At 50.7% G+C, this 19,175-nt stretch overlaps 1 protein-coding gene across 4 annotated transcripts in view; it reads right to left on the bottom strand.

Moving 5' to 3' along the window:
* PPP1R2 (protein phosphatase 1 regulatory inhibitor subunit 2) overlaps window positions 1-2,565 on the bottom strand; it is a 37,655-nt gene extending 35,090 nt beyond the window's left edge. For 2 of the 4 annotated variants that reach the window (XR_004001921.1, XR_004001922.1), the window contains exon 1: window positions 2,375-2,557. Coding sequence is in view for 2 of the 4 variants with exons in the window: in XM_030574695.1 (XP_030430555.1) it covers window positions 2,375-2,538 (164 nt within the window). In the remaining 2 variants the exon portion in view is untranslated. Of the gene's footprint in view, window positions 1-2,374 lie in introns of all 4 variants that reach the window. The other 2 variants (XM_030574695.1, XM_030574698.1) reach the window with 2 other exon arrangements.
* Between the last annotated feature and the right edge of the window lie 16,610 nt (window positions 2,566-19,175).

Below are 19,175 nucleotides of genomic sequence, written 5' to 3'. Positions count from 1 at the left end.
CTTCTATGTGTCTGACAATTTTATTCTTTATTATTGTTTCAACTAATTTGCCCAGCACGAATGTTAGACTTACTGGTCTGTAATTGCCAGGATCACGTCTAGAACCCTTCTGAAATATTGCCGTTACATTAGCTATCTTCACGTCATTGGGTACCGAAGCTGATTTAAAGGACAGGTTACAAACCATAGTTAACAGTTCCACAATTTCACGTTTGAGTTCTTTCAGAACTCTTGGGTGAATGTTGTCTGGTCTCGGTGACTTGTTACTGTTAAATTTATCAATTAATTCCAAAACCACCTCTAGTGACATCTCAATCTGTGACAATTCCTCAGATTTCTCACCTACAAAGTACAAACCAGTACTGTGTGTGTATATATATGATTAAGATTGTGACCTCCTTGGGGCAGAGAACCTGTTTATGTATGTACAGTACCATGCACGCCACTGGCACTCAATGACTTTACAGATCAAGATGGCTTATAAGTGTTCACAGGGCTCTAGAGGCTCCTGGCAAGTCTTCAGTGTATATACCACCTTTACTTTTCAGAAACACTGTGAAACGAAATATATATAGGAGTTGTTTTAAAAGGACACTTTCAGAATAAACACCATGTATTTAAAGTGAATTCTTTGCCTGTGGTACCAACACCACCTGAAGCAAGACTCCTGAAGTTTAGCTATTTATGTGGTTTGATTTTACACTTTCATCAACAAGGGCATAAAACCCAACTGATCCATTAATGTCACGCGGCTGGGCGAGGAAAGCGGGCTGACTGGAGAAGAGTTCACAGGGGACAGCCCCTACCCCAAGCGCCCACATATCAGCGCCCATGGACCATGGGCTAAGTGACAGGCACAGACTCCTCCAGCCCTCAAGGAGCAGGGGTTGCTGGCCTGCAGTGCCAGTCACACTCCAACAACAGACTGGCCCCAAGTCTGCAGCTCCTAGGATGTTGGGGAGCCTCCAGCACCCAGTACAGGCTGCTCCAGCACACCTCATCAGCTGCTCCCCGCGGGGGGGGCTCCCGCCCAGCACAGGCTGCTCCCCGCGGGGGGGGAGGGGGCTCCCGCCCAGCACAGGCTGCTCCCCGCGGGGGGGGAGGGGGCTCCCGCCCAGCACAGGCTGCTCCCCGCGGGGGGGGAGGGGGCTCCCGCCCAGCACAGGCTGCTCCCCGCGGGGGGGGGAGGGGGCTCCCGCCCAGCACAGGCTGCTCCCCGCGGGGGGGGGAGGGGGCTCCCGCCCAGCACAGGCTGCTCCCCGGGGGGGGGGGAGGGGGCTCCCGCCCAGCACAGGCTGCTCCCCGCGGGGGGGGGGGGGGGCGCCCGCCCAGCACAGGCTGCTCCCCGCGGGGGGGGGAGGGGGCTCCCGCCCAGCACAGGCTGCTCCCCGCGGGGGGGGGAGGGGGCTCCCGCCCAGCACAGGCTGCTCCCCGCGGGGGGGGAGGGGGCTCCCGCCCAGCACAGGCTGCTCCCCGCGGGGGGGGAGGGGGCTCCCGCCCAGCACAGGCTGCTCCCCGCGGGGGGGGAGGGGGCTCCCGCCCAGCACAGGCTGCTCCCCGCGGGGGGGGAGGGGGCTCCCGCCCAGCACAGGCTGCTCCCCGCGGGGGGGGAGGGGGCTCCCGCCCAGCACAGGCTGCTCCCCGCGGGGGGGGGAGGGGGCTCCCGCCCAGCACAGGCTGCTCCCCGCGGGGGGGGAGGGGGCTCCCGCCCAGCACAGGCTGCTCCCCGCGGGGGGGGGAGGGGGCTCCCGCCCAGCACAGGCTGCTCCCCGCGGGGGGGGAGGGGGCTCCCGCCCAGCACAGGCTGCTCCCCGCGGGGGGGGGGGAAGGGGGGCTCCCGCCCAGCACAGGCTGCTCCCCGCGGGGGGGGGGGGAGGGGGGCTCCCGCCCAGCACAGGCTGCTCCCCGCGGGGGGGGGGGGAGGGGGGCTCCCGCCCAGCACAGGCTGCTCCCCGCGGGGGGGGGGGGAAGGGGGGCTCCCGCCCAGCACAGGCTGCTCCCCGCGGGGGGGGAGGGGGCTCCCGCCCAGCACAGGCTGCTCCCCGCGGGGGGGGGGGAAGGGGGGCTCCCGCCCAGCACAGGCTGCTCCCCGCGGGGGGGGAGGGGGCTCCCGCCCAGCACAGGCTGCTCCCCGCGGGGGGGGGGGGGGGGGGGCTCCCGCCCAGCACAGGCTGCTCCCCGCGGGGGGGGAGGGGGCTCCCGCCCAGCACAGGCTGCTCCCCGCGGGGGGGGGGGAAGGGGGGCTCCCGCCCAGCACAGGCTGCTCCCCGCGGGGGGGGAAGGGGGGCTCCCGCCCAGCACAGGCCGCTCCCCGGCTCTCTGACCCCTGCCCTGGGCTCCCCACGGCTCTGACGGGAAGCTGCCCGCGGCTCACCCCTGCTCGTCCTCGAAGGGCCCGGGCGCGGGGCGGCGCGGGGGCGGCGGCGGGGGCTGCGCACTGCTCGGAAGGCCGCTGCCGCCTGAGCCCCGCTTCTTCAGGATGCCTTTGATGGGCCCGCGCCCCGTCGCGCCCGACGTGGAGGGGACCGGGGCCGCCATGGCCGGGCCTCTCACGCGGGGCCGGGGCGGCTCCGGAATCTCCGCGCCGCTTTGCTCAGCTACGGCCTACGCCGAGGGCCACAGAATAGCCGTCAGTGCGCATGCGCCCCAGGCCTGCGCAACGAGGGCGCGCGCGCCGCAGACCCCGGCTCCGTCACAATCGGCGAGGGGCGGGGCCAGGTGGGTGGGGCGGAGCTATGTGAGCTCAAACTGCCCCGAACCAGAGCGAGGCGGCGCGCTCCCGCAGCAACGTCCCGTCCATTCCCGCGCGCCCCGGAGGCAACGCCCCGCCCCTCCCCACGAGCTGTCGCTAAGGCCGCGCGCTCCCGCAGCAACGCACCACCCCTCCCCCCACGAGCTGCCCCTGAGAATGAGTCCCTCAGGATGACCCCCCCTCCCCCAGAGCCTCCCCTGGGATTGCGCACCCCAGGGAATGAGTCACCCCTACCCCCCCGAGCTGCCCCTGAGGACACCCCCCCATGAGCCTCTGCCTGTGAACGCGCTCCCACCGCTGCCACCAGCTGTCACGGAGTCCCCGGGCGATGCTCCGGAACTGCTCCCCACCAAGCCAGGCATGACTTTGGGGAGCCTCCTCTCCCTTGGAGCAGACTTGTTCAGGGCAAGAAGCTCACACAGCTTCACCTCCTGGGTCTCTCCTTGGAGCATTCAGCATCCTCTGCCCCTCCGTGCGCTTCCCACAGCGAGTCCACCCCAGCGGGGTCCTGGGGAAGCCACCGGGTCCTGCACCCCCACTTTGCAGTCAGACGTGACTCTCAGCCAGCCAGTAAAATAGAGGTTTATTCAATGACAGGAACAGGGTCTAAAACAGAGCTTGTAGATACAGCGAACCGGACCCCTTGGCTGGGTCCATTCTGGGGGGCAGTGAGCCAGACCCCCAGGTCTGCCCTCCACCCTCGACCCCAGCCAGCTCCAGACTCACAACCCCTCCCAGCCCCTCCTCTCTGCTCAGCTCCTTTCCCGGGCCAGGAGGTCACCTGATCTCTTTGTCTCCAACACCTTCAGCTGGCACCTTTGCAGAGGAGGGGCCCAGGCCATCAGTTGCTAGGAGACAGAGTGTCAGGCATTTAGGGGCACTGGCCCTTTGCTCTGCCAGATACTTAAGAACTGCCATGGGGACACTGAGGCACCAACACAGTATTCAGAGAAAACATTAAGAACATTCCCAGTTCGTCACACATTGCACCCACGCCTCATGCTGTGAGGCCACCCATCAGCAGCTGAACTGACCCTGCACTGCCCTTTGCACCCAGTGGGGCCTAGGACACGTACTTCTGTGGGGATTCTGCTCCACAGCGCACGTGCAGAATTCATGTTCCCCACAGATTTCTTTGCTTCCCAACAGAAAAATGACATGACAGGGAAGCAAAGAGGACCCACAAGAACGGCCATATGACCCTCCCCAGCAGTATGTCTCGGTGCCTAAGGCAGCCAGCAGAGAAGGAAATCACTAGCAGGGAAGGTGGCGGGACTGGGAAAGACCCAGCTGGTGCCTCTTACCCTGCCGAGCTCAATCCCGCACACACTCAGACCCCCACGCTGAGCCCCAACCACCTTCACCTGTAGCCCCCTGCAGAGTCCCATTTCCATTGCACCCAAAATCCCCCAATAAGCCCCTGTACATCGATGGGATCCCCCACTGAGCCGCCCACGCTCAGATTGCCCCACATAGAAGAACCCTCTAAATCTACACCTGGATCCCCCCACATTAAACCCCTCCATACTTGGATCCTGCCTTGCTGAGCCTGCCTTCCACACCTGGTCATTTGGCACAGAGGGACATGGCCCTGGGGTGTTTCTGGGGCTGGCCCAGTCCTTGCACTGCGTCTGTGTTCTAGGGGGGAGCTGCAGAGTGATCTCCCACCTCTGGTCAGCCAGTGGCCTGTGCTTCCCAATGCCATGCTGAAGCCTCCACTTTTATATGACAAATAAAATTTGTAGAATTTTGAAGAATTTAAAAATACTGTGCACAGAATTTTTAATTTTCTGGTGCAGAATGCCCTCAGGTACAGACATGATGTGCTGGGGGCAGTAGTATCCTACATGGTCAGTGTCCTGGCTCCAGTTGTTCCCATTCACAGCCCTCTCCTGCACACCCCTCTGGCCACAGGCTTGCCAAATTTCCAATTGCAAAAAACAGAACACCCCTGCCCTGCCCCTTCCTGAGGCCCCGCCCCCCACTCACTCCATCCCCCTCCCTCCAGCCCTCACTCTCCCCCACCCTGGGGCAGGGATTGGGGTGCAGGAGGGGGTTCAGGGTGTGGGCTCCAAGCAGAGGTTACCTCAGGCAGCTCCTGGAAGCAGTGGCATGCCCCACATCCAGTTCCTAGGTGCAGGCAAGGCCAGGTGACTCTGCACATGTCCCTCCGCAGATGCTGCCCCTGCAGCTCTCATTGGCTGTGGTTCCCGGCCAATGGCAGCTGCGGAGCTGGCACTCAGGGCAGGGGCAGTGCATGGAGCCCCCTTGGCCATGTCTCCACTTAGGAGCAGGAGGGAAACGCCGGCTGCTTCCGGGAGCAGCGTGGAGCCAGGGCAGGCAGGGAGCCTGCCTTATCCCAGCTGCGCCACAACCAGACTTTTAATGGCCCGCTCAGCAGCGCTGACTGGAGCCGCCAGGATACCTTTTCAACAACCTGGCGTTCTGGTCGAAAACCAGACACCTGTCAACCCTAGGCTTGCCCCTCTCCCATTGTATGCCTGCTTGCCAGACTCTTCTCCATGCAGGGTGGGGACATAGGTGCTGGAATTAGGGGAACTGCTGCAACCATTGGTTTGAAGTGGTTTCCATCCTAGCCAGAGTTTACAGTTTAGTTCAATGGCTCTCAGCACCCCCACTATACACATTGTTCCAGCACTCCTGCATGGGAAGCCTGCCCCTGCAGCTCCCCTGCAGTTCCAGGCTCTGGTCAGCTTGCTGATGGCCCCTCGGCCAGTCTGGTGCCACTTGGGATTTGGCCAGTGGCATTGAGCAAGCTTCCCCGCCTAGTGCAGCTCCATGCGCTGCTTTCTCGCATCATGGGGCTGCCACACAAATCAGAGCCACAAATTGTGCAATAAGGAACATGATCAGGGTGTTAACGCATAGCCACCTGGGGAAGCATGCCCCTTCCCTCAGCTTCAACAGAGCCCAGTTTGAGTCACCTCTTTGGGGCTTCAGAAGTTTTGATAAATGGAATCCAGAGAAACTTGTGCTCGAGAATTGTGTGGATTTGGATTACGCCAGAATTTGGATTTCTTTTCTAATTTTCTTTTTGTTATTGTATGGGGCCTCATATGCTTTGATAAAGAAGGCATAATAAACATTATTATTTCATTACTTTTATATGAGATAATTGTATGATTCATTGGGGAGCTAGCAAACAAGAGTGGCTAATAGGAGTTTTGCGAGAGAGTTCTCCAGGTGAAGGAGGAGCGATTACATGATCGTTGGGGTAAGTGTGTTGTCTGTTGTGTGTGTGTTTGCTGTGGTTTGCTTGCTGTTTGACTGAAATATACCATGTGGTCTGTTTGTTTGGGGGACCATGTACTGAGCCTAGCAGCCTGCTAAGCAAGACTGAAAGCTTCTTAACGAGGCTTTGATCGCTAAGCCCTTTAGCACCCATCAACCCTTGACCAGGGGCCAGGGCTACTTAGGAAGACTAGAGCTTTAAAAAGCCCGCTCCTAACCAGAAGAGCTAGGGAACAGGTGTGGCTAACAGGAGTTTTGCAAGGGAGTTTAGAGGCGGAGTGTGAGGAGGGGCTAGATACACATAATGTTCTTTAAACTTAAAGCCATAAATACCCCCTGATTAAAACAAAAGAACAATGAAGGAATGAGCTGCAGGAGTAAAAAGAGAATGCAGACAGAAGTCCAGCAACAGAGTGGGAGCTACCCAGTTTATTGCAGCCAATGCAGCATGAATGATATGGGCAGGTGGCGTACGTGTGCATTTGGTAGAAGGAGCTCCTGACCCTCAGAGACCATGTATAAGCTTTGGAGACCAGAGTGGCTGAACTGGAGGAGCTAAGGGAGACAGAGAGGTACATAAATGAGACTTTTCAGGACACAGTAGAACAGACCCAGACCCAGTCTGACAGCCTCTGTGCTGTTGAGGAGGATGAAAGTTTCAGGGAAGAAGAACATCCAACTGGAGCAGAGGGAAATGATCCCATAGTTGGGACCCTCCTTACAGATGACGTTGTGGTATCCTCTTGCACTGAGGATACCTCTCGGAGGAGGGAACTCCAGTTATTGGGAAGAGACAGGTGTGCAATTCAATCATTAGAAGCATAGATATCTGGGTTTGTGATGAGCCTGGAGAACCACATGGTGGCTTGCCTGCCTGGTGCGAAGGTTGCAGATCTCTTGAGACATCTAGATAGACATATTCGTAGTGCTGGGGAAGAACCAGTGGTAGTGGTACATGTGGATACCAACGACATAGGAAAGGGTAGGAAAGAGGTCCTGGAGGCCAAATTTAGGCTGCTAGGTAAGAGATTGAAGTCCAGGACCTCCATGGTAGCATTCTCTGAAATGTTTCCAGTTCCATGCACAGGGCCAGTTAGACAAGCAGAACTACAGGGTCTCAATGCATGGGTGAGATGATGGTGTAGGAAAGAAGGGTTTAGATTTATTAGGAACTGGGGAAATTTTTGGGAAAGCAGGAGCCTATACAGGAATGTTGGGCTTCACCTAAACCAAAATGGAACCAGATTCCTGGCACTTCAAATTAAAAAAGTCGTAGAGCAGTTTTTAAACTAAGGACTGGGGGAAAGTTGTCAGGTGCAGAGGAACACGTGGTTCGGATAGAGACATCCCTTAGGGAGGATCTATTAATGGAGATTCTTTATGTCCTAGAAAGGAGGAGAGGATGGAAAATGATAAAATACAGGGAGGATCTGATAAGAAACAGTCAAATGAAAAAACAGTCCCATTCAATTACATCATGTAATGGCAGACAGCTAAAAAGTGTCAGTTTTTTTAAGTGCGTATATACCAATGCTAGGCATCTAAATAATAAGATGGGTGGACTAGAGTGCCTCATATTAAATGAGGATATTGCTATAAGAGGCACCACAGAAACCTGGTGGAATGAGGATAATCAAAGGGACACAGTAATACCAGGGTACAAATATATCGGCAGGACAGAACAGGTCGTGCTAGTGGAGGAGTGGCACTATATGTGAAAGAAAGCTTAGAATTAAATGAAGTAAAAATCTTAAATGAACCAAACTGTACCATAGAATCTGTATGGATAGTAATTCCATGCTTGAATAATAAGACTATTGCAGTAGGAATATTACTGACCACCTGACCAGGATGGTGATAGTTACCGTGAAAGGTGCCACAAGACTCATTGTCGCTTTTTACAGATCCAGACTAACACCACTACCCCTCTGATACTAGGGAGATTAGAGAGGCTATTAAAATAAACTCAATAATAATGGGGGATTTCAACTATCCCCATTTCAACTATCCCCAACTCAATAATAATGGGGGATTTCAACTATCCCCATATTGATTGGGTACATGTCACCTCAGGAGGGGATGCAGAGGTAAAATTTCTTGACACCTTACATGACTACTTCTTGGAGCAGCTAGTCCTGGAACCCACAAGAGGACAGGCAATTCTTGATTTAGTCCTAAGTGGAGCACAGTATCAGATCCAAGAGGTGAATATAGTGGGACCGCTTGGTAACAGTGACCATAATGTAATTAAATTTAACATTCCTCTGGCAGGGAAAACACCACAGTGACCCAACCCTGTAGCATTTAATTTCAGAAAGGGGAACTACACAAAAATGGGGAGGTTAGTGAAACAGAAATTAAAAGGTACAGCATCAAAAGTGAAATCTCTGCAAGCTGCATGGAAACTTTTTAAAGACACTATAATAGAGGCTCAACTTAAATGTATTCCTGTCATAAACAGATGGTTAAGGGTTAATGTCTCTTTTAGCTGTAAAGGGTTAAGAAGCTCAGTAAACCTGGCTGACACCTGACCAGAGGACCAATAGGGGGACAAGATACATTCAAATCTTGGTGGAGGCAAGTCTTTTGTTAGTTCTCTTTGTGTTGTTGTTGTTCGCTCTCGGGACTGAGAGGGATGGGACATCAGTCCAGGCTCTCCAAATCTTTCTGAATCAGTCTCTCATGTTTCAAACTTGTACGTAATTAGCCAGGCAAGACGTGTTAGTCTTATGTTTGTTTTCTCAACTTGTAAATGTTTCTTTTTGCTGGAAGGATTTTACCTCTGTTTGCTGTAACTTTGAACCTAAGGTTGGGGTGGGAGGGACCCTCTGGTCTATAGGAATCTGATGACCCTGTAAAGCATTTTCCATCCTGATTTTACAGAGATGATTTTTTATCTTTCTTTAATTAAAAGCTTTCTCTTTAAGAACCTGATTGATTTTTCCTTGTTTTAAGATCCACGGTGATGGGATCTGGACTCACCAGGGATTGGTGGGGGAAAGGAGGGGGGATAGTTAATTTCCCCTTGTGTTAAGATCCAAGGGGATTGGATCTGGACTCACCAGGGATTGGTGGGGGGAAAGGAGGGGGATGGTAAATTTCTCCTTGTTTTAAAATCCAAGGGGTTTGGATCTGTGTTCACCAGGGAATTGGTGAAGTCCCTCAAGGCAACCCAGGGAGGGGAAAGTTTTGGGGGGACAGAAAGTGCCTCAGACACTGAAATTCTGGGTGGTGGCAGTGTTACTAGATCTAAGCTAGTAATTAAGCTTAGAAGGGTCCATGCAGGTCCCCCACATCTGTAACCTAAAGTTCAGAGTGGAGAAAAAACCTTGACAATCCCCCAAATTAAAAACATAGTAAGAGAACCAAAAGAGTGCTACTGTGGCTAAACAACAAAGTAAAAGAAGCAGTGAGAGGCAAAAAGACATCCCTTAAAAAGTGGAAGTTAAATCCTAGTGAGGAAAATAGAAAGGAGCACAAACTCTGGCAAATGAGTAAAAATATTATTAGGAAGGCCAAAAAAGAATTTTAAGAATAGCTAGCCAAAGACTTAAAAAGTAATATCAATTTTTTTTTAAGTACATCAGAATCAGGAAGCCTGCTAAGCAAACAGTGAGGCCACTGGACGATGGAGATGCTAAAAACTAAATGAATTCTTTGCATCGGTTTTCACAGTTGAAGATGGGAAGGAGATTCCCAAACCTGAGCCATTCTTTTTAGGTGACAACCTGAGGCACTGTCCCAGATTGAGGTGTCAATAGAGGAGATTTTGGAACAAATTGATGAACTGAACAGTAATAAGTCACCAGAACCAGAGGTATTCACCCAAGAGTTCTGAAGGAACTCAAATGTGAAATTGCAGGACTACTAATGGTAGTCTGTAACCTATCATTTAAATCAGCTTCTGTACCAAATAACTGGAGGATAGCTAATGTGACACCAATTTTTAAAAAGGGTCCAGAGGTGATCCCAGCAATTACAGGCCAGTAAGCCTGACTTCAGTACCGGGCAAACTGGTTGAAAAGATAATAAAGAAAAAAATTATCAGACACATAGATGTACATAATTTGTTGGGGAAGAGTCACAATGGTTTTTGTAAAGGGAAATCATGTCTCACCAATCTACTAGAATTCTTTCAGGGGGCCAACAGACACGTGGACAAGGGGGATCCAGTGGCTATTGTGTACTTAGATTTTCAGAAAGCCTTTGACAAGGCCCCTCACCAAAGGCTCTTAAGTAAAGTAAGCTGTCATGGGATAAGGGGGAAGGTCTTCTTATGGATTGGTAACTGGTTAAAAGATAGGAAACAAAGGGTAGGAATAAATGGTTAGTTTTCAGAATGGAGAGTCGTAAATAGTTGTGTCCCCCAGGGGTCTGTACTGGGCCCAGTCCTGTTTAACATATTCATAAATGATCTGGAAAAAGCAGTAAATAGTGAGATGGCAAAATTTGCAGATGAGACAAAACTATCAAGATAGTTAAGTCCCAGGCAGACTGTGAAGAGCTACAAAAGGATCTCTCAAAACTGAGTGACTGGACAACAGAATGTAGCATGAAATTCAAGCTTCAAACCCAGCATCCCCAAGCCCACCCCCTCAGCCAGAGCCTGCACCCCATCCCACTCCACAATCCCCTGCCCCAGCCCTGATCCCCCTCCCACTCTCCGAATCCCTTGGTCCCAGCCCAGAGCACCCTCTTATACTCCAAACTACTCATCCCCAGCCTCGCCTCAGAGCCCGCACCCCCAGCCAGAGCCCTCACTCCCCCCTGCACCCTCTCCTCCATTCCAGCCCAGAGCCTCCTGCACCATGAACTCCTCATCCCCAACCCACCACAGAACCCACACCCCCAGCCGGAGCCTTCACTCCCTTCTGCACCCCAACTACAATTTTTTGAGCATTCATGGCCTGCCATACAATTTCTATTCCCAGATGCTGCCCTTGGGCCAAAAAGTTTGCCCACCCCTGTTCTAAACACTGGGCATGGGGAGTTACCATAAAATAAAATGTTATATTTACTCAATTGCAAACTAAAGTACTTGTCCACATTCTGCTAGAAGCAACAAGGATGTAATTGTCCTTGGCTTCAATGGGAGCTATAGTTGCTGCTCCCTGAGAATACAGTTCAGAGTATATCTAGAACAGTGTCTGTAGAAGAAGGAGAAGGATATTACTTTGCACTACTATAGCTTATGAGGCTTTCCAAGAGCCTGATTCTGCCCCCCTCCCTTAAACTGAGTACTGCTTACCTCTGTGAGTCGTTCCAACGTCGTTATTTATACATTGTAATCAGTGGGACCTCTTACAGAGTAAGGGACTTCTCAAGAGAGCACTATGTGGGACTGAAGAGGTACCCAGGCCTTGTCCTAGCTTACTACACAAGGGGGAATCTCACCCGCTGCAAATAAGGGTGGAATGATTACAAAGAGTGGATGGGTAGCTTGCTATGTTACTGTGACACAGTAGAGGGAGATATTGCTTGGCAATTAAGTGTATTTGTCAAAGAAATAAAGAGTAGCAGGAGTGGTGTATGTAAGGCCTGGTCTACACTGAGGGGGGGTGTCGATGTAAGATATGCAACTTCAGCTATGGGAATACCATAGCTAAAGTCGAAGTATCTTATCCCGACTGACCTCCCATCCTCAGCACGGGATCGACGTCCGTGGCTCCCCCGCCAACTCCGCTACCGCCGCTCACTCTGGTGGACTTCCAGAGTCGACGGGAGCGCGTTCAGGGATCGATATATCGTGTCTAGATGAGACGCGTTATATCGATCCCCGATAAATCGATCGCTACCCGCCGATCCAGCAGGCAGTCTGGACATACCCTAGGACACAGGAGGTAATGGCCCTGCTGTACTCAGGCCACTGAGGCCTGTGTCCAGTTCTGAGTTCAACACTTCAGGAAAGATGTGGACAAACTCGAGAGAGTCCAGAGGAGAGCAACAAAAATGATCAAAGGTTTAGAAAATCTGACTTACAAGGCAAGGTTAAAAGAACTGGGCAGACTGAGGGGGAACCTGATAACTCTCCTCAGATATGTTAAGGGCTGTTATGAAGAGGACAGTGATTGATTGTTCTCCATGTCTTCTGAAGATAAGACAAGAAATAATGGGATTAATCTGCAGCACGGGAGATTGAAGTTAGATATTAGGAAAAACTTTCTGACTATAAGTGTAGCTAAGCTCTGGAAGAGGCTTCCAAGGGAGGCTGTGGAATCCCCATCACTGGGTTTTTAAAGAACAGCTTGGACATACACCTGTCAGGGCTGGTCCAGGTTTAGTTGGACCTGCCTGGGTGCATGGGGCTGGACTTGAGGACTTCTTGAGGTCACTTTCAGCTCTACCTTTCTATGATTCTGTGTAGGAGGAAAAACACCAAAGAGACAGTGTTGGAACAAGCTCAGTAAATCCAGATAAACTAAATAAGGATGTTGTGGATCATTGTATCCCATTAAGTTCAAATTGAGAACTGCAGCTATAAGAGGTCCCATTACCGTTGCTTCGACGTACAGGGAGGCCATGGAGCTCTACCTCTATTTTTCCCCACGTTTATCTATTTTAGGAATTTACATTGCCACCCATCACTGTAGTATCCGAGTGCCTTCCAAATAACGTCAGTAGAATAGCAAAGTCCCTGGTAGACTTCATGGAGTCTGTGGCACTTCTCCCTTTATGGGATCAAAACTCCGACTGGGGCATGTTTTTGTGTTTTGTTTTGGCGGGGAAGGTTGGGAGTAATTGGTTGGGTCATAGGCCCTGACTTTGCATTGTGCCGGGAGGTATTCGACCCCAGTTCTGCCCCAGGCCCCTCCCCCGCTCCACTCCTTCCCTCAATGCCACACACCCCCTTCCCGCCCCATTCCGCTCCTCCCCCAGCTTCCTGCATGCCACAAACAGCTGACTGTGGTGGGCGGGAGGCGTGGGGAGGGAGGGGGAGGTGCTGATCAGCAGGGCCCACCCAGTGGGCAGGAGGTACTGGGGGGAGGTGCTGATAGAGTTTCTGCCGGGGGGTGTTCAGCACCCACCATTTTTTCCCCGGGGTGGTCCAGCCCCGGAACACCCGTTGAGTCAGCGCCTATGGGCTGGGTTTTGAGAATAAAAGGGATATTCAAACTGAGAGTGACACGTATGGTAGAAAGATTCTCAAGAGGAAATCTTTGGAACTTTTCCTAATGAGGGTAATGGCAAAAGATTTCTAAACCACAGCGGTCACAGTGGTTCATAGATCAAAGTTTGGTCATTGAGGATGTGGGGCTTAATCCATTAATTGCTTCAGAAACGAGAAATGAGGCCTTAAACTGGCAATGGAAGCTGACTGGCAAGCAGAGAGAGCACTGACCTGATATGCTCACAGCAGCCTGAGCCATGCAGAAGGCGGTCAGACACATTCTGTACCAGCTGGAGCCTGCAGATCATTTTCACATTCAATTTCAGATACAATGAGCTATAGAAATCCAGCCAGGAGGTGACAAATGCGTGGATCACTCCAAGGGCGCTGGAACTGAGGGGGCCTGCGGCCGTGTCCCTCTCACTTTTGAGAAGTCTCCACCAGCGCTGGATCACTGTATGGATGGATTTCTCGACTTTTCTCCACTTTCAGGGCTGTTCTTCCTGGCATCAGGGGACTGTTGCCTTCTCCTAGTCATGCATGCATTCTTGTAGTTGCAGTTCTTCTCTACAGCGCTGAAAGGAAGTAGCAGTTTTGTCACTAATTTTAGTGATCTAGAAGTACTCAGGGCTTTATTTTAGTTCTTTAGAGTGGCTTACAAACAGATAGAGAAGTGTGCCTTGCACATCAAACAAAGTCACAAGATTTGAGGAAGTTCTTAGATCCTGTGGAGTTGTCTATCACTAGGGTACTGCTTGGTTGTGCAGAAAACAGCTTTCTGGGGTAATAAGAACTTCCTCAAATTTCATCACTTTCTGTTTGACGTGCAAGGCACACCTCTCTTACCTGCCATCACTAAGAACAGCAGCATGTAGCACCTCATAAAGAAATAACAAACATTTGTAAAATAAATACATCAAAATCCACATGCAATAATCCTCCCTGCCCCCTGGGGAGAGGGAGCGAGAAAGAACCACGTGACAGATGATAGTCATGACATTTAATACACCACTGGAAAGTGCTGAGAGTCCACGGCAATTGTGAGGTACAAGAAATTGAACAAGATATATTTCTAACGCTGGTAGACCCGATGCCAGTTCTTGACAAGGCTGTAGGCATCAGCTGAGCACTGACAAACTCATAGCTGCAAAGCAGACTAGCTCCCCTTTCACGTTAGTATTGTTCAAGATATGTAAGGATGTGTTTAGTCTCTATAAAATGCTTGTAAATTGCTGCCTGCATTAATCTCATTTGTACCATCTGTAGCCTGTGCTATAAGGTAATACATACATTTTGCTTTATAACTGTCAAAATGTTTGCTCTGAACTTGAGAATCCAGGCAGGAGAAGTGGTTCCCCTGCCCATCGAGAAGGACCATCAAAACTAAATGGGCCATTATGAAACATCACAATGCAAAGACTGGGTTGATGGCCTTCTGGCACCCATGAAGGTGCTACTTGCAAGAAAGCTTGTCCCGTCAACATGAATTAAGGAAGAAGGAAATAAAGATAGACGATATGAAAATTTTTCATCTCTCTTGCTCTTTTGACTCCTATAGGGCCGGAGCTAGGGAACAAAAGCAGAGATTCTGAGGGTCAACCTGGGTTAGCCCTAAAAGAGATTTAGGGCTGGCAGATTACTATAGCTCTGTCACCTTTTGGAACCATAGACTGGAACTCATTTGTATGGATATGCTGCCTGCTTAAACCTATACATGAATCTCATTTATTTTTCCTAGTTAATAAATCCTTAGTTAGTTTACTGTAGAACTGGCTGTATGTATTGTCTTTGGTGTGAGATCCGAGGTACAAATTGAGCCAGGGTAAGTGACTGGTCTTTTAGGACGGGAAGCAACGAGAATCTTTTGAGATTTTTGATGAATGGCAACCAACTATCACTAAATCCAGCTTGCCTGGGTGGTACAATAGACCAGAGTGCTCAAAGGGACTGTCTGCGGCTCCATGATAAGACTTTTACAGTGCTTCCTGAGTTCCCATTTATTACTGGGTGGGTGAAATCTCGTGATAGATCATACACCGGGGTGAAAGTAAGCCGGTATGGGCTGGTACGGCATACCAGTAAAAACTGGCCGCTGGTACTGGCCCATACCTAGCTGACTTTAAAGTGCTGCCACGGCAGTGATTTAACGTCATTGCACCTTTTGACCCCCACTCTCCCCGGGCCGCCAACAGTGGGCGGGGGGGGAGAAGCAGCTGCCCCGGGCCAGTGATTTAAAAGGGCATGGGGCTCTGGCTGGCACAGGCCCTTTAAATCACCACTGGAGACCCGGGTGGCACAGGCCAGGCAGCATGTGGATGGGCTAGCTGGGGGACACTGAGCCCTCAGTCCCGCCCCTTCCACCCGAGGCCCCACCTGTCCTGGGGGCCGGAGCCCACCCCAATACCGGTAAGTCTTCCCTGTTACTTTCATTCCTGCCATACACTCAGTCTGGGGAGGGGTCTGCGCTGCTTGTTGACAGTCTGCCCTGAGATTAGCACTCACAGTCATGACCCAGGGTGACAACACTGATTCCCTGATTTAAGGTTTTCTGCATATGTAGTACACCGCTACCCCGATATAACACGACCCAATATAACACAAATTCAGATATAAAGCAGCGCTCCGGGTGTGGGGCTGTGCACTCTAGTGGATCAATATAACACAGTTTCACCTATAACACAGAAAGATTTTTTGGCTCCCGAGAACAGCATTATATCAAGGTAGAGGTGTACCAAATGGTCATTACTTACATTGCATGGAGCAGTGCTGAGCAACCCATCCCATGCCCTAAGTCTACTGCTTATCTGCTTATTATTCATTATACATTGTTTACATCACAGTATGTGCCTATGGCTTCAATCAGGGCCCTATTGTGCTGGGAACTGTGCATATAGGGATTAAAAAGCCAAGCCCAGTGTCAGAGCTCACAATTTAGATTAGAGATATGACCCAACAGGATGATGAAATAAACAAAAGGTTAGAGGAAGGTGGGGAAGTAACACTAAGGCCAGGTCCACACTACTGCGTTAAATCGATTTAAACAGCGTTAAATCGATTTAACGCTGTAACCGTCCACACTACAAGGCACTTAAAATCGATTTTAAGGGGTCTTAAAATCGATTTCTGTACTCCAGCTAAACGAAAGGAGTAACCCTAAAATCGATATTACTATATTGATTTAGGGTTAGTGTGGACGGAAATCGAAGTTATTGGTCCCATTCTTTTACTGAGCTACCCAGAGTGCACCGCTCCGGAAATCGATGGTAGCTTGGGACCATGGACGCACACCACCGAAGTAATGTGCCCTAATGTGGACGCGTAAAATCGATTTTATAAACCCTGTTTTATAAAATCGATTTTACTAATATCGATTTTAAGCTGTAGTGTGGACGTACCCAATAACACAGATAACTTTTTTAGCACAATGACACCTGTGACTTGTGACCACTGCCTCTGTACTTCCTAGGACAACCTTGCAAAATTGTCAAGAGAACTAGGGGAGAAAAAACTGCTGATATTTTATGCACTGGCTAAAAGGAAAAAAAAATTAAAAAAAAAGCACTCCTGCAGGGGAGCCAGCAAGTGGGATTTTGTTTTAGGAATCTTTCATAAACCTCTTCCTGGAACACTTACTTCTCCATCTCACCTACAGTCAGTGAAGAAATGAGAGACAAGGAGCTGTGATTGCACATGATCACAGCGTCATTTCTTACATTCATTTTTTTAAATATACATTTTCCTGCGAGCAGAGTGGGTTGCAGCCTGGTGTGCAAAGGCTTTTCATCCCATCCCAGCAGTCACTCCCTTCCCCACAGAATTCACTCTGGCTATTCCACCACTCTACTTAGAGAGGAGACCTGACATTAACATCCCTGCATGAGGATTCAGTGCTCTCGATCTCCGAACCCAGCTGCTTACCCTAACCATAATTCTGTCTTTATTAGCCCCTGGGATGTATATTATAAAGTTTACCTGGTCTCAGGTTCAGTTTGCCCCTGCAGTATCTTTTTTAATCTTCACTCAATTCAAATCCTGAGGGAGCAGACTTCACTCTGTGTCTCCCTTGTTCAACCATCTTCTCCTCTGTAGATCAGAACCAGTTCACTCTCCTATTTGCCCTCCACTGGCTCTGTCTTTTATACAGACCTCAAATTTCATATAAGAATTTGCCTATATGTAACACAACAACCCTCCCTCCACACACACTTTTGGCTCTCCTGAATCCTTACTAGATGTTCAGGGACATCTCTTCATACAGGCATTCCTTACTCTGACTGTTTCACACAAAGGATTTAGATGCAGCTATCACAATCTGGAAGTTACTGTGAAGGATTTTTGCACTGCCCAGTACTGGGTTACAATGGTGCCAATGGCACCAGGCCGACACTCAGAAGGGACCCCAGAGCACAGACCATTGCCTTGCCCCCCTCCCCCCTCGCTTGCCCTGAGTCCCCACCCCTCCTTGGCCTCTCCCCCCTGAGGCTCCACCCACTACTTGCTCCCCTTCACCCTCTTCCCTCCATGCAAACAGCAGGTGGGGTCTCAGGGGGAAGAGGCCAGGTGGGACAAGGCCTCGGGGCAGAGCCCCGGGGGTGGGGAGTTCAGGGGGAAGAGGCAGAGTGGGGGCAGGGCCTCAGGGCTGAGCATGGTCAGAGTGAGGGGCAGGCCATGGTCCAGGCATCAGGGCCCACAAAAGATTATTCTGGCCCTGGCACTGCCTGCATTTATACTGTACAAACCATAGAGCTAAGGGAGCACTCAAGGACGATAAGGCCATTGTAGAGATGCTAAATGAATTCTTTGTATTGGTCTTCACTGCAGAGGATATGAGAGCAAATCACATAGCTGAGCCATTCTTTTTAGGTGACAAATCTGAGGAACTGGCCCAGACTGAGGTGTCAGTAGAGGAGGTTTTGGAACCAGCTGATAAATTAAACAGTAGAAAGTCACCAGGACCACATGGCCTTCACCTAAGAGTTCTGAAGGAACTCAAATATGAAATTGCAGAACTACTAACTGTGGTATGTAACCTATTGCTGAAATCAGCTTCTGTACCAGATTTCTGGAGGATAGCTACTGTTATGCCAATTTTTCATACAATGCACAGTCAACCTGTGGAACTGATTGCCAAGAGATTTGTGAAGGAAAAAAGTTTAACTGGATTCAAACAAGAATTAGACAAGTTCATAAAGGATAGATTCATCAATGACTATTAGCCAAGATGGTCAGTGATGCAACCCTATGCTCTGGGTGTCACTAAACCTCTGTTTGCCAGAAGCTGGGAACGCCCAACAGAGGATGGATCACTCAATAATTGCCCTGTTCTGTTCATTCCCTCTGAAGCATCTGGCAGCAGCCACTGTTGGAAGACAGGGTGTTGGGTTAGATGGCTCATTGGTCTGACCCAGTATGAACGTTCTTATACAGACTTTAAATAAAACTTCACTCATTGCAAGTCCCTCTTCTTCTTACCTCCAGTTTTGCATTTATAAATTATGCTCGTGGAACAGTGCTGCTTGTCACACGGATACAGCCTTTTGTCCTGCCACATCTGTGGTCAAATGTGTATCATAAAATCTGAAATGAAGTGGGTGCCCTCACGCTAATCCCTGCTAGCCAGTCACATCTGAGGCAGCCCAGTAGGTAGGTTGTCTGTTCCATTTCGAAAGGCCCAGGCATAGCCAGGGTGGTGACTGAGTATGAAGGTGCTTTGGTCAGAGCTGTACTGGCAAAACCATCTGAACAGCGATGGACATGGTCTCACAACTCTTCTGAGAAGTGGGTATATATTATCATCATCTCGCTTGTGCAGTGACTTTCCCAACGTACGTAACAGAAATGAAAGCAGAATCCAGCTCTCCTGACACCATGGAGTGGGCATCCTTTTCCTGAATAGTCGTTCTGGGATCCAGTTTGTAAATGCAGATGAATATGGCTCTAGACTTTGCATCAAGGACAGCTGTGGCAATAGGAGTTAAAGCTTTCCTGTGATAACAGATTAAACATGGCAGGCATCGCTGATCTCTGTAAGATCCTTCCCCCTGGAAACAAAATAGTTATGCA

The sequence above is a fragment of the Gopherus evgoodei genome, chromosome 9 (assembly GCF_007399415.2).
Source record: "Gopherus evgoodei ecotype Sinaloan lineage chromosome 9, rGopEvg1_v1.p, whole genome shotgun sequence".
Classification (NCBI taxonomy): domain Eukaryota; kingdom Metazoa; phylum Chordata; order Testudines; family Testudinidae; genus Gopherus; species Gopherus evgoodei.
This window is presented reverse-complemented; position numbering and strand designations above follow the sequence as displayed.